This window comes from Archocentrus centrarchus, chromosome 11 (assembly GCF_007364275.1).
Source record: "Archocentrus centrarchus isolate MPI-CPG fArcCen1 chromosome 11, fArcCen1, whole genome shotgun sequence".
In the NCBI taxonomy this organism is placed as follows: domain Eukaryota; kingdom Metazoa; phylum Chordata; class Actinopteri; order Cichliformes; family Cichlidae; genus Archocentrus; species Archocentrus centrarchus.
Genome location: NC_044356.1, coordinates 20,417,075 through 20,433,321, shown reverse-complemented (window position 1 = coordinate 20,433,321; position 16,247 = coordinate 20,417,075). Strand labels below are relative to the sequence as shown.

Below are 16,247 nucleotides of genomic sequence, written 5' to 3'. Positions count from 1 at the left end.
TCTTCAGTTGCATGAGCCATTTGACCCCAGGACCAAATTTTTGGCCTTCATGGATGTCAGACATTGAGTAAGCTTCTTAATACATTTGACAGTTTCACTTCACCTTACACCAAACCCACTCTATGTTATTCACTTAAAATTAATGTAGATATGATTTTATTGTATTTTTCTTTTTCAGTGTAGACATTGTTACCCATTTGGTTTTGGACTTGAATGTGAAGTGACTAGGTTTATTAAAGTAACTTTAATTCTAATTTAGCCCCAGAATGCTTACCTAAAGCTGCTTAGATGCTATTTTTAGAAATATTACTGAACTCTTTTTTTTTTTTTTCTCCAAGTAGATGAGAACAAACCACGTCCCTGTGCCTTTATTTTTGCTTGAAAACTTGACACTATTTCAACATCCGGATGTTTTGTTGTTGCAAAAAAAAAAAAAACAAACAAACAGATAAGTGAGTTATTTTCAGATTTCACAGTGCACATAAAGAATATTCCATCCAGATTTACTTAATGTCCCTCATTCAAAAGGTAAAACATTCACTCTTGACCAGAAAAAAAATGACTTTTTGATCCATTTTAATCATTGCAATCACCATTTTATAAGAGCTGCAAATGATTGCTATTTTTTTTAAAAAAAAGCTCAGATCTCGTTTCTCATGTGGCACAAGTGAAATTTAGCCTGACAAACCAAGCAAAGATATGAAATTCTCTTGAAGCAGCAGGAAAAGCATGCAGTAAATCATAATGTGCCTTCAATCCAAGCTGCTTGGTGTAGCAGATGGTAAACCCCTTTTAAAATGCAAAGTAACAAAGTAGAGAACTTGCACACACACACAGACACACATGCATGCATATTCTAAACAAATCATTTTCCCATGCAGTGGGCGGCCACGACTGAGTAAAAAGTGACTTCATAAGGTCTTGCTCAATATTTAGATGAAGGATAAAATGTTGATATGTTGATTTTCCAAACAGAGGACAGAAAAGAATTCATCTGTGGTGTGTTGTGGACTTTTGTGGCAGAAAATAAATGATCTGTATGAAAAAGCAGAAATGAGAGAAGTAGCTTACAAGATTTTCTTTCCTGAGAAACAAACAGGATAAGCACACGTAAACCAAACCCAATGACTGCATCTGAATGCATTAAAGAATTGAGGCAGTTTTATTTTCCCAAAACCTTGTCAATCTAGCAATCTGAAATTGTGTCTTCTCAGTAGGGATGCAAATGTCAAGACTGGCAATTCCCAAGAACCACAGCCACTACCCTGCAACCACTGAGTTATTCTCAAGTCTCAAATTGTCCACTGGAAGTACCAAATACTCCGCAATCAAAAGTGGATACAAACCTGTCTTACAACATCTTCAGCAGAGGACATGCTGCAGCATGTTACGTTTACTCTGTTGTTCTGGTTTGGTTGTGTTTGAATCACTTCAGGAGTTCTCTGATTTGATTCTCCACTGAGTAATCCTGGCAGACAGGGTCCCCGCAGGGGGAAAGTTTTATTCCAAATATAGTAACTGGGGAAAATCTGAAAGAATTACATATTTTGACTATGACACCTCACACAGAGCCTGTGAAGCGAAGCGCTCATAACAGTATGTTATAGTGAATGCAAGAAATGTAGCTGCATGTAATCAGTACTTGAAAGGAGAAGATGAAGAATAGCAAAGTCATAAAAATATAACTGAACGCTGGCAGAAGCAGGTGACTTTAATTGTTGAAAGAAGAGGAAATTAAATGTACGGTCTATATTAAATCTTTGATCCCAAGGAAAAAAGTGTGCGCTGGCGCACATTGTGTACAAAGAACAAAGCTCATGTCCAGATTGGGGTTTTTACATTTTTTTATGTTTCACAGGATAACTCATTAATGTATTGAAAATATTTTTCTTTTTAGCTGAACTCACAACATTCTATTTCAAAACAAAGATATGATGACACAAAGCTAACAATGTCACACACATTGTATGCGTAGAAAACCTTCCAACTGTACTGAACCTCGAGAGAGAAAGTAAATTAAAGTAATTACTACAGAGTCACCCTCATCCTTGTGTCATTATAGGCCACAGCTATACAACTGAGATGTATGCAGCTGTGGAAAAAAAAAAGGTATAGAATCACTTGTGAAATACACAACTGGTAAAAGGATCAATGTCATGTTTTAGGCAGAGGCAGAGGAATTTAAAGTTCTTCACCTCACACACACACAATCTTAAACCAGTCCTGTCATATATTCATATCTAATAGAACCTTATTACCCTAACAGAGAACTTCGCTCTCAGACTGCAGACTTACTTTTGGTTCCCAGAGTTTTCAAAAGTAGAATGGGAGGCAGAGCCTTCAGCTTTCAGGCCCCTTTTCTGTGGAACCAGCTCCCAGTTTGGATTTGGGAGACAGACACCCTCTCTATTTTTAAGATTAGGCTTAAAGCTTATAGCTTATACTTAGGGCTGGATCAGGTGACCCTGAACCCTCACTTAGTTACGCTGCAATAGGCCTAGGCCTCTTGGTGGGGGGGCTTCCCAGGATGCACTGAGTGTTTCTTCTTCACTCACCTCTTTTTACTCTGTGTCTTTATACATCACTACTGTGTCTACTGTGTGATTAAACTCTGACTTTCTTTCATAGTGTGTCTTTTGTCCTGTCCCCCTCGCCTCACCCTTAACCAGTCACAGCAGATGACTGCCCCTTCCCGAGCCTGGTTCTGCTGGCAATTTCTTCCCATTAAAAAGGAATTTTTCCATTCCACTGTCGCCAAGTGCTTGATCATAGGGCATCGTGTGATTGTTTCTTTCTAATACTGTAGGGTCTTTACCTATAAAGCACCTTGAGAGAACTGTTGTTGTGAATTAGTGCGATATAAATGAAATTAATTGAACTGATTTGAATTTTGTGCTCCACTTCTCCAGTTTCCTCAGAATTTTTAAGAATATACTGCACACCATGCCAAGATATGCCAGGTTTTTGGCAAATTACATGAAAATTTGGCACCTCTGAGGGGTGGCTTGAGACTTTTGCACAGTATTGTATGTACAGTAAGGAAATTAATGAAGTGTAATATTAAGATCAAGATAAAATAATGCTAATATTTGGTCTGAAGCAGGTTAATATTGCATTGATTTTGGCTTGGAGAAGCGAAAACTGAAAGGTTTCACTGAAAGGTTTCACTTCATTAAAGTTACACAAGTAACGTTAATAAGTCTTTTATTAAATCACACCTAAATTACCTAATCTTGCATGTGAGTACCTACAAATCCGCCTTTCTTGAGAAGCTGTCATTGCGGACATGACTGAGCACAGCGCCTTATCACAACAACCATGGGATGATTTAACAGTCCGAAATTTTCTAACCTTTATGATTTCCACTGACAGACAATCTCTGTGATTATACGTTATCATGTTTTATCATTGCATTTTCAGCATATGCTAATTCTACCTTTAGCCACGATGACAGTAAAATTTCTCAGTAGCTCTTCGTTTAGAATTTCTTCACCAAGGTCACTTTATTGAAATGTTTGGACTTGGCACAGCTTCCTCAGAGACAGAATGTTATTTGATTTTAGCAGGAACTTTATATTTGTACTGGAACTGTGCAATCTGCCTTTTATAGCAATAAAAAAAAGCATTTTAAAGTAAACAATATTACATTTAATAGTCTACATATTTCCATTTAGTGCATTGAATTAAAAAAAAAAAAGTCTACTGCTGGAGTTGTCCTTTGAAAATTTTATTTTTGCAGGAAGGAATTCAGTCTGTACAGAGCACTTCAGTGTATTGAGGAATTCACAGGAACAAAGGAGACAGACCTTAGTAATACAGGGTCCCGCTGCATCCCGCTCAATTACTTATACAGGGTCCCGGTACACTGTTGCCGGGCAGAAGTCTAGTTATCCTAAACAGGGCAAACACAATCCAACAAGATAAATGTAGCAGATGGGGCAAAACAGGGCACTGTCTCAGTTGGGGAGCTTCTGCCTGGCCTGCACATCTCCTATGTGCAGCGGTCAAGGGGTTAAGTGCAACATAAGGCATGGGAGAAAGAAAGGTGAATCATAGGCTATAACAAGATGATCTTCAACAGTATGGAAAATGACAAATTGCTAATATTTAAAGTTCATTATTTTACCTCTGTGGGACTATCATGCGGTTGTTAAACTGCAAATGATTTTATCTGCGTGGTTTATTTTTCATAACATCCAAATCTGAAAGTACAGTTATATCACACACAGAAGTGTGTACAATATTTTTGTGTAAATGTAGCAAAGAACAAATGAAAATTGGACAAATAAACATACAAAATGAAATTGTGCTTCAGTAGTAGCCTAATCAAGTAACTGTTTCTAGCTTTACTAAGCTCTAATCTTCAGTTTGAAGAGCACAGCTAACACAAGATGTTGCAGATTCTTTTCACGTAAGCCATGCTACACCAATTACAACTGTAAAATTATATGTTTAGACACATTTCCCTGTGACGCCAATGTACGGTATGCATGTATTCATTTAATCTCTAATGGCATTATAGGCAAAAACCACTGGAATACTGCTATGCAAATGTTTGGTTTTAGAAAGATTTTCCCTTTAAATTCTTGAGCTGAAAATATCACAGGGATTTTTTTTTAGTATGCTAACTCTGAGTGTGTGCGTGTGTTGAAACGTGCTTCATTACTTCTCCAATCTTTGCTATATTTACTTAAATATTATATTTTATGCATATAATGTTTTTCATATTATAATAATAAAGAAGAAGCAGCAACTCTTGGTTGTTCCCTTGCCACAAGGGGTGGTGGTAATAATAATAATAAGTTATACAGAGTCCCGGTACACCAATAATAATAATAATAATAATAATAATAATAATAATAAATCAACTCCTATATTCACCTTAGCTGCTGGTACTTTTGAAGACAATCATAGTCTTCATCAAATCTTCAACTGGTGGTTCATGACGCAAGCTATTAATTCCGTTTTGCAAGTTAGGATTGGGAAATTCCTTTCGTCTGAGGAATATATAAAATGACAGCCCATCACAGAGACAAGTCAAATCCTTCTGGCCAGAGCAGCCTTCAGCATCAGCGGAAACTTGACAAGTGCTTCCCAGCAGCGCGTCATGCCCTCTATATTCAGTAAGTAATTTGCAGCCTGTGGTGCGCATGTTTCCTGCACATCTTCCTCTTTTCATTCATTCATTCTTTTTCTCCCCCTGAGCAGATCTGGACTTATTCTCTGCAGTGCTGCTGGCAGCTCTGCTTCTGTGTGTGTCGGGTGCTCCGCTTGGAGATGAAAGTATGGCAGGTGCCTCCTCAGGTGATGAGATGGAGGAGGAGAAGATTTTCTCTGTCAGTGATTTAGCGAACTTGAAGGAGCTCATTCATTCTATCCGCCTACACCAGAAAGCGGTAAGGGCCCTGTCTAAATGTGGTTCTGAAGTTGTTTACATGATTACCAAATCATTTTAAAAGTCAGATTAAGGTATTCTTGGAACTTTGAGACTCTAAAATACTCTCAACTTTTATAACTTTTATCATTTCTCTGTTATCAGTTTGAACGCGAATCCCAGAACATCGATGATTATGATTTGAAGCCCTATGACCCCCCTATCATCCCGGAGAAGTGCAATGCCACCAACTTCAGAAAGGTAAGATCTCATTTTTTCATGCTGTTACTAACAAAAGCTGATGGATGAAGATGGGGTTGATCAGATAACTGACAGTGTTTGGCTTTCCTCTGTGCAGGAATCTTGTCTCCAGAGGCTGGTCCAGGGTCTGTACATCTACTCGGTTTATCTCAAGAGCGCAGAGAAGGAGTACCCCAGGAGTTTGAACTTCTCTGCCTCCCAGTCAAATATCAGCAAGCTGATCAACCTGATCAACATACTCAAACAAAAAGTGGGTTTGATACATCTTTTTAACTGTTGACTGAGGAAAACAAATATTTTACTTAATGCAGTGTAGTCAGCTACAACACCATTGATTAACAGCTTTTAGGTTTTCCTGTCAGCATTGTTGGAGAGTGGTGGAATAAAGCAGATTTAGTTAAGAAAAAATCCACTCCATACAAATACTCTATTACAAGTAAAATTCACAATAAACATGTATTAGGGAAATTTAATTTCTGCACCATCAGCTGGCTCAAAACCCAGTAATACTTCCATTGGAAATGTAAAGGAAGCAGAAGAGTTACGTAGCACATCATAAATATATTACATCACTTACTTAGTTACATTTCAACCGACTGCCTGTTGTTAAAAGTGCCTGTCCCATTTTCACTTCTGCTTTTGAGAAATGTATTTTTTTTTAATGTAACTCACACTGTCATTTTTACATTCCTGAATAACACCTCATTCCACTTTGCCTGTTCTGGCCCACAGATGAAAAATCCCAATCGAGTCACAGGACCAGCCAGCAGTGAGGAGCAGATGCTCAAGGTCAACAGTCCGTATGCTTTCCATAGAAAGATGAAAGCGCACAACATCCTGAATCATCTCTTTGATTTCCTCAAAGAAGCGAAAAGATCTATCTGTAGAATGGAGATGAAGACCAGGAGAAATATGGCAGCAGGAATACGGCAACCATCGGGGGATATCGATTGCTAAAATTGTATTCAGTTATGAATAGCTCAGTGAAACTGGATGGTTTAACATTGCTACTTTCTCAAAATCAATTGTGCTGCTTTCAGTACACTGACTACTGCCTACAGAAACATACTATGTATGTTGAATCACCTTCTATGCTGTTCTTATTTAACCTATTTATAATTGGTAGAAATTATTTATTAGAGAAAAATCTATTGGGTATGAGAAATGCAGTGTAAATAGAATTTGTACTTTAATGATTTTGATAATGATTAATATATTTTTTTTGTTACAGAATTTTATAGTAATTCTGGTATATATTTCACCTGTTGCTCCTTTTAAAGTGTGGTGATCTCTTAATATTTGTTGCATATGCAGAAATAAAAAAAAAAAAAATATTTGCATAAAGAACAAGGTTTTTTTCTTCCCTACACATTTCACACATTTCAGTGCTGCAACACAATCTGCAACTGTTTTTACGTCAAATGTTGAGATTTAGATCAGTCAGATTAACACATTTGATGGAGGCTGGAAAATGTGACCGTTAAACTACGACTATGACTCATCAGTATGCAAGATCAGATCGTGTTCTGAAGTAATATTATGTAACTTTATAAATTTTTTCGATAAATATTCACTATCACTTGCCGCAATCAAGTTTCTTCTGATTTACGGCAACTAGATTGCCCGTATTAAGCAAAACAAGGCAGTCGTTTCTTTGGGAATTTATTTTCAGAAATTTTAAATTAAAAATAAAAACTAAGAAAAAAACATGAAACAAATGGTATACCCAAACATCTGTGCCACACATTCACAAACATAACCTTGCAACTGACAGTCCAATGAGCATGCATTTCCAGGGACACACATCTCTCTACATTTACTGATCTTTACCATAGCTATAGACGACATGGAAATGGGCAACATTCAATCATTACTTTACAGATAGTGAGAAATAATGTGCAAATGTTATCCGATCATTATTATTTTCAGAGAGGAAAGTAAAAGATGAAGTCCATTTTGTCCAGTTACAGGTGAGTCACATGGTCTGGATTATGGTTGGTGATCGGCTGTGTGAAGATGCTCCTCAGCCCCATAGCAAGCTAGAGGAAAACAAACAGTCAAAATCGATTAAAAAGCCCTTGGAAACAAGATACATACACAGTGAGGTAACAATAGGGTGAAATATTTCTTTCATGTATCACAAGCATGATAAAACATGCTCACAAAATGTTATCACAACTATTATTAATATTTTACATGGGCTGCTAACACAATGAAGTCCTGATGGACAAATTCCAAGACTTTGAGTTGTACAACCAAAGAAGCATCACATGCAAGTGAAGAGCTAAACAGAAGGCAAAAAAAAAAAAAACAAAAAGCAAAAAGCACCCCCATGGCATGAAACTTCCAAGGAGGTGAATTTTCTTGTTCTTTCTTGTGTTGAGCAATAGTTCTCCAGGCTTTCTGAAAGTCTTTCAAATTTTCTTTCAGAAATTGGCTGCTTTTTCACTCATTTTTGGTTGAGTCCTTGTACCATTTCAGAGGTTTTTTTTAATTAAACCACTTAACACTGAACTATGAATCATTCAAGCCTAAAAAAAAAGGCACCTAACACAAGGGATGAACCAGTGTTGTGTTTACACATAACAGACAACTTAGCAAAGGACCAATTTTAAATTGGATGTTTAGGCACAAACACACTTAAATTGTTCCCCTTTCTTTAGTCACACAATTGGACAGGCATAAAATAGCATTTTTCGGACCAATAAGATGATTCCCAAAGTGCTGTTAGTGGAAAACATGGCATATCTCAGCATGGTTTGTAATGTGTCTTTAAAAGATTTTGAGGAAGCTGGACAAGTGGAGGACAAAATAGGAAGTGGCAGACCTAAAACGACCTACAGCAGAAGTATCTGAAAGCCATGTCCATAAAAAAATAGGAAAACCTGACAGAAGAACTGAGAGACATGTACATCAGAGATCCATCGACCGGTCAATGAAGCCTCATCAGAAATAATCTCAGTGGAAGGGTGGCTGTCAAGAAGCCACTCTTAAGGAAGGAAACACGGAGAAAAGGTGGGAGTACACCAAATTACACGGTGGAGGCTCTGTTGTGCTTTGGTGCTGTATTTCAGTCAGTGGTGTTGGGGACCTGATTTTGATCCTCCACACAATACTATCTAGAAAGTGTCTGATTGGCAACTGCTTCATTTTTCAGCATGGCAATTATACCCAACACACTGCCAATACAGTAAAAGCATACCTGGACAGAAAAAGCACAGTGAAGCACTATCAGTCATGGAGTGGCCTCACCAGAGCCTGGACCTCAACATTACTGCAGCACTGTGTGATCATCATGACACAGAATGGAAAAAAAGGCAGAAAACATCCAAAGAAGAGCTTTCAATGTCCTTCAGGAAATCTAGAGAACTATTCCTGAACACTACTTAAAGAAAGCTGCCATACCAAATATTGAAGGTCAACTTGTTAGCAGTGTACAAACTCTGTTTTTGCTTGATATATTGTATTTCCATGTATGCCTGCCCCTGTTTCAATAAACACCTGTTTCCCATTTTCTTAGCAAAAAATAAAGAAATCAGTGGTGGATCAAGACTTTTACACAGTACTGCATATTATTACAATTAAATAATTACATTTTTCTTGTGTGGGTGTGTGTGTGTGTGTGTGTGTGTGTGTGTGTGTGTGTGTAGGTGTTAATCAAATCCCCATATAAAGCAAAAACACATGCACACTGACACCAGCAACAGGCTGTTGAGATTACATCTGAAGAGGAGCGAACAGCACAGGAGTTTCTCTGATTTTTATATCTATACTGCAGTAACAGACGAGCCAAACATGACACGTTAAATTCTTAAAAAATACATATTCATTGAATAAGATAAGAGATTACTGGAAGATTAAAAATACACTCACATTAACACTCCAAACCATAGTATAACTGCAAAACTGTGCAAAGTATTTAGACAGTTATGCATCCTTTTCTCTTCAAGCTGTGATTCAGCTATTTAATTTGAGCAGTTTTATTTGAATACAGAATAAACTGTGTTTGATGCATAGCTTTTCTTTAAAAAGACTTATTGGATAACTACATTTGATAAAAATTGAATAGTTAATGCTATTTCTTGAGACTGGGTGCAAAAGCCCTGTTTGTCAGGAGTTTGTTCATTTTTTTTCTCTACACTTTCAACCATTTTTAATATTTGATTTCTGACCCAAAAAGTTACCAGTTTATTTTATTACACAGATCTCAGACTGATCTGCCTTACCTTAAGAATGTAGGTTCAGGCATCCCTGGATCTGCTCCTCTTTTGAAACCTGTAAGTAAGTCAAAACCATAAATAAGTATTACAGGATGATTTTTGCAAACGACACAGCAACAACAATCTCCAAGGCTTGAATTTCACTGCTGGATTGCAGGTATTGTGCATAATATCATAGATTCCTGCAAATCTAACAATTATAGAAACTTCTTGCACACAATTACGGTGATCTAACAATGTTCAGCACCACTTTTCACTGCAGGGGTACGACCTGCCGTGCTCCATTTCCCTCACTCTACAGGGCTTCAATCATCTTTGCTGTTTCAGAGCCTTTTCCCCGTAAAGGTGAGAATCAGCAGATAGCCCATAATACGATATTATCACAATACTTCACTCACATTACATTGTTGGGATTTTTAACATTTTGTGATATGCTGAGTATTGCAATAACATTTATTGTAATTTATCACCAAATGTCCTCAAAAGTTAAACTTGGTCGATATCTGTTTTATCCAATAAGAAGTTCTTACTTCAGCTATTTTTTGCTGCAACATGAGATTGTCAAGCATAACAATACTGTCTCCAAAACCTGCCATAACTGTTGCCCTAAGATAGAGTCACTCTGCTATCAGTCTGTTATTGAAGGGGATCAAGTTGGAAATTACATGCAATCTGTTTCTTATGTCAATTAACTGTGATAAATCACCAATTTGCACTCAGCAGTGTTCCTGTTCTATAGGAACATAACCAGAATACAACCAGCTGGCAAACAGTTGAGTTGAGTCCCTTTGAGTTGTGCTCATTGACAAAGACTCATTCAGACTGATGGCAACATGATGGCAATCTGTCTGCATTTATAAATTAGACAGCAATTTTTTCGCAAACCTTCAACACTCTCTGAGAGTGCCTGCAGTCAGTCCAAGTCAGACTGTAACTGTTTGCAGAAAGGTTGGCTCCCATCAGGCGACCTGTGCAATCACCTTGCGATCAAAAGCGGTCGTGAGTGTGCAACATCCTCAAGTTCTGGGCAACCATTTAGTCAGCACAAGTTGCAATCAGTTGCAGAATGTGCAAGAATTCAGTACACCAGGCAGAGGTTGCTGTCCTATTTTTACTGTTACTGTGACTGAGCCATTAGCTTGTTCTGAATTAGGCGGTAGCTTTGTCAAGCTAAGTGTGTCCAGTGTTGGATGTCTTTTCCATTTATTTAATGCAACTTTGCTCGTTAATGTTAACTCAGGATGGCGGTGCATAAGATGAGCCTGTGCTTGTAGTATTTCTAGAGTATTTTAATTTATTTTATAAAATAGATATTTAGTGTTGCTACATTGATACAATATTGCCATGCAAAATATTGTGATACTATGCTGCACTGACCCCCAAAGACAAATTTCAAAGATGTGAACTCAAAGGCATGCAGACACGGCAAAGACGGGTTTGAATGAAAAACGCATACCTGTAATTGAGGTCAAAAGTACTATACCCCCTTCTGGGAAACATTAAAAAAAAAAAAAAAAAAGGGGGGGGGGGGGGGGGGGGTCCCTCCAATTTGAAGATATGAATCTGAGGCCCTGGTCTTACTCACATTATGGGTTATAACTGGTTGCAAGCCACAGCTTGAGTAAAAATACAGCTCATCTGTGAATCTCTTGATAATAAGTATACCCTTTCGGGACCTGCTGAATTAGCAAGTCATTCACTACTTGAGTCAACACAGCGTGTCAGAAGAATGCATTACAGACCCAGCAAAACACCCTGCTTTCACTCCATACGAACAGTCCACAAGCAGCAAAGGGCCACATATTCATTTCCCCTCGATATTGATACTTCTGTCTTTACTTAGAGGTCAAGGAAGACATCAAGAAGACTGATGCAAGATATCCTCAAGAAAAAGATAAAGAGGATCCTGGAAGGGTAAAAATTGCCTCATGTTACTACTCTCTTAATATCAAGGGTCAAACCTGATTTTTGAGTTTGCGTGAAAACATGTTTGGTGATCAGTATGTCTGAGTTTGATTAAATTCTGACTGACACTGTAGCAGGAGTAGAGAGTCTTGTGAAATGTGGACAGAAAATGGACAACTCGATATGGCACGAGCTCATTAGTCCTTTGGCCAGATTCTGTAAAGACAATATTTCTGATGCCGCAGAAAAAAAAAAACTGAATGTTATTTGCTGCCTGAAGCTTGGAGGGAGCAGCATTCATAAGTTTAAGTATATAACGAGCACTTTCCAACACTCTTTTAGAAAATGATCTACTGTCATTGATGACACACTTCCTAACTTGACGTGTGAATCTACTGAGAGAAAGTGTCAGCAGCAGCATTATAGTGCAACAATAGTGACACAGCATGTCAAATGTAAGCGCAAAAGTAGCTAAGGTAATTTTATACTTAAAATTTCAAGGGAAACCAACTACTTAACAATAACTAAAGTAACTTAACCTTGTAACTCTGCAGGGGCTGCGCAATATTGTCACATAATAAAACTGAATATTTCCTACCTGGGATATCGTATCTTGGGTCGAGCTTTTAAACCAGTTACTTACAGTTGGGGGAATAACTATTTGCTCCCCTGCTGAATTTGTATGTTTGCTCACTTACAAACAAATGAACGGGCTCTAATTTTTAAAGTCTTAATTCTCCAGCAAGTACTAAGTGATGTTTTGCTTGGGAATCAAATACTTATTTCACTCAGTGCCATACAAATCAATTTATTATTTCATGTAATGTGGTTTTTATTTTTGGTTTTGGATTTTTGGTTGAATTTTCATTCTTTGGAAGTGAGCAAGCCTGCGAATTCAGCAGGGGATCAAATAATTTCCCTCACTGCAAAGCCCTGCTTTTCCACCATGTAGTTACATCAGTATTTTCCATCCACTGTGGAACGACATATGGAAAGCAACTAGCTAGTGCTAGTAGGAACAGTTTTCTTGCACATTTAGAAAAGTACTGTGCTTTCTTGGAGGTTGCTCCATTTTTAGGTACTAAATCATCATCGGAGGCTGGCACACGGCTCTTACTCTCAGACATGCCCGGCCTTATTATAATGTTGCACACCAGGGCATGAAAGGCATGAAGTTGTCATAGAAATTATATTGTGATATGACCTTTTTAAAACACGTGAAAATTTATTTACTGGTATTATCTGGCCCAGCATGTATGGCACAGCCCTAATGTGAAAACATTCATTTAACATACTTCATGACTGACTGACTAGCTGCCTGAAATATAGAGAAAATGGTTTTTACACATCAGCAATAAATATTTAAGACTATTCTGCCCATAAGTAAATGAGCTGCAAGGGAGATGCACATGCAAAAAGAGGGAAATAGTATGACATCATTATTGGTGTTTCCAATATGCTGAAGTCACAGAGGAATCTCTCAGAGTGCAAGTCCATCAGCTCACACACCATTGAGACTTGTGCATCAGACATGCACAAGTCTCAACTTCCCACACGTACTCCAACCCACAGCCATGCAAAAATCTCAACTTCCCCATCAAAGCTCCAACATAGAGCGATGCATAGGTCTTCCCCAAGACTCCTTCAAACCACAACCAGCTATTTTGGGAGCACAGAAATGTCAAAAGAAGAAGTGTTTTGAATCTACTACCAGAGACGTGCTGCCCCGTAAGCCTTTCAAGGTCACAGTTTTCATCATTTTGGGGTCAAGGCAGACAAGAATGCGCACTGTCAGCAAATTGTTGCCCACAGAATTAGATGCATTTGTGGCAGAGGTGGGGGCACTTCATAGGAATCTGAGACTTGCAGGCCAGTGGTGAGGGGACTGTCCAAAAGATGAAAAATAAACATAAAAAAATGTAAAAAATGAGTCAGAAAATATACCGGGGATCTGTTAGGTTACCTGGGTAGCCCATCCAAGTAAAGTCTATGTGTGGGAAATGCCATGATAAAGCGTCATACTTCCCTTTTTTAAAAAACTTCAAGTATTTTAGGGTTCCACCGCTGACATTCATGAGCCAATCTTGAGTAGTTTTATTATGTACGCAAGTGGGTGACAAATATTAACAGTACTGGTCTATCTCAGATATATCGATATCAGTAAACTAGCTCTTTGGGTAATTTTGAAATGCTGTAATTGTATCGCTTGATATAGCGGCAGTGTCACAATGAGAGTCGGCTCAATACTTTTTAAAATATTGTTTATGGGGTTTTTTTGCCACAGGAAACGTGAACCTTATGTGTAACAGACATATAAATTGAATATATGCATAGACTGCATATGAAGTAAGAACACAGTCCCCACAACATCACTCAATGGTTAGCAAATTCTCATTATAAACCATCAAGTTGAACTGTTTTGAAACCAGACTGACAAGGAGCGGTAGATTTGACTGTGCTCATTTGGTGAGATAATCCTCCTTTCTGACTCTGATAATTATATTTTACAAAAGGAACTTGCTCATGCATTCAATATGAGCTGTAAATAGCAACCAAGCTCATGAAGCCATCAGGAGAGGGTTTACTGAGATCAAAGAGCAAGGGAGCCGAGGGCCGTTTGGTCATATATGTCTACACAATCAATGGTCAATCAAATGGGGTTTTTTTTTTTTTGCACGTTTTGCAACCAGAGTCACTACCGCCTACTGGCCATTAAAAAGAATGCAGGCTCAAGGCACTCAGAAGCTATGGCCATCATTTATTATCAGCACTAGCACAAAAAAAAAAAGAAAAGAAAAGCAAAAGTTCAAAACTGGGACTCGAAACATCCATCCATCCATCTTGGAGCCTATTCCAACAGCCATAGTGCGAGAGGCAGGGTACACCCTGGACAGGTCGCCAACCTCACAAGGCATTCACACTCACATTCAGACCTACGGGCAATTTAGAGATACTAGTTAACCCCACTAACTGCATGTCTCTGGACCGTGGGAGGAAGCCGGAGGACCCAGACTATACTTATTACCCTGTTTTTTAAAGGTGTCTAATATAACAATCAACCTCACCGAGACAGTAACACGAATAAAAACTGGCTATAGCTGACATATCGAGCTAACCGGCTAGCATTAGCAGGCAATATCTCATCAGGTCGCCGCACACAACTCACTCCTGTTCGGATACTGACCGAGGTACAGCACGGTTGGAATAAAACCCCATCGGATGACAAACTGGCCGCACTGGAACAGCTGCTGCAGCCGCTGTTTGCTCTCTTTGCTCAGTTTAGCCATGTTTTGATCCCAAACTGAGAGTCTCGTGCGGCTTGCAAGGGCAGGGAGAAGGAAGTGACGTTGACGAGCCAACTCTTTACCATCTCAACCTGTCATATGATGCCTCCTGGTGGACTGGCGTGTAGCGGCAGCTGGCTACTGTTACTAAACAATTTTAGAACTTTAGAAACAGGTAGTATTTTCTTGATGACATTATTTATTTATTATGCCTTTTTATAATCTTTACTAAAAGTGGAAGCTTTATTCCAAAATTAAAACTACAGCCTATGCATCTCCACTAAGTCTCTAAAATTCTAAAATAACATCAGGGCTTCCACAGTCAATAGTTTGGAACAGATTTTTTGCGTGCAAAAATTTAAATTTGGCAACATGAGCTAATTTATAACAGCTAGTTTAGAAGAGGAAATGTGTTTTTCCACTGTAGATGTAAGCAATCATAAAATTATCCATAAATCAAGCACCACATGTCATGTCATGGTTTACATTGATTCAAAGTACTGTGTAAACGTTTGGCTAAGGAATAGGCACAGGAATTTATTGAAACGTGCAAGCATACATGGAAATATGGTATATAAGGGAAAAAAAAGAGTTTATGCAATTCCAACAAATTTGAAAGTCAATATTTGGTCTGAGCACCTTTATTCTAAAACACAGCCTGAACTCTCTTAGGCAGCTTTCTTGCCATTTCTTTAAGTAGTCTTCAGGATTGGGTCTCGAGGCTTCTTGAAGGACATTCAAAGCTCTTCTTTGGATGTTGGCTGCCTTTTGTTCTGTTCTCTGTTAAGATGATCCCACACCACTTCAATAATTCAAGGATTCAAAAGCTTTATTGTCATTCTTTTCAGGTAAAACATCCCTCCCCAGGCCAGTCTTCTTCAACATCCTCAGGGAGTAGAATTTTTGGTGGGCTTTCTTGATAAGACAGCCGGAGTTCGTATTCCAGGTGAGCATGTTAGTGATGTGAACCCCCAGATATTTAAAGCTGGAGACAACCTCGACGGCTGCTCCTCCAGTGCAGTGGGGCAGGACAGCAGATGATGTTCCTCCTAAAATTCACGATCATCTCGTTGGTTTTGGCCATGTTGATGCAAAGGTTGTTGTATTTGCACCACCAATCGGCACTCCATCTCATCATCGTTTGAGATGAGTCCAACCACTGCTGTGTCATCCACATACTTAATGATGTCGGTGCTCAGGAAT

At 38.4% G+C, this 16,247-nt stretch overlaps 2 protein-coding genes across 2 annotated transcripts; one reads left to right on the top strand and one right to left on the bottom strand.

Moving 5' to 3' along the window:
• Window positions 1–5,107: 5,107 nt before the first annotated feature.
• LOC115788269 (interleukin-6-like) lies at window positions 5,108–6,592 on the top strand. Its single transcript, XM_030741239.1, has 5 exons — window positions 5,108–5,123; window positions 5,209–5,396; window positions 5,540–5,635; window positions 5,673–5,885; window positions 6,368–6,592. The coding sequence occupies exons 1-5, from the start codon at window positions 5,108–5,110 to the stop codon at window positions 6,590–6,592; spliced, it is 738 nt and encodes a 245-aa protein (XP_030597099.1).
• A 688-nt stretch (window positions 6,593–7,280) lies between these two features.
• Window positions 7,281–15,101, bottom strand: tomm7 (translocase of outer mitochondrial membrane 7 homolog (yeast)). Its single transcript, XM_030741312.1, has 3 exons — window positions 14,945–15,101; window positions 9,862–9,910; window positions 7,281–7,674 (listed from the first exon to the last, which is right to left on the bottom strand). Exons 1-3 carry the CDS (start codon window positions 15,045–15,047, stop codon window positions 7,659–7,661), a joined length of 168 nt encoding a protein of 55 aa, XP_030597172.1. The 5' UTR covers window positions 15,048–15,101; the 3' UTR covers window positions 7,281–7,658.
• Between the last annotated feature and the right edge of the window lie 1,146 nt (window positions 15,102–16,247).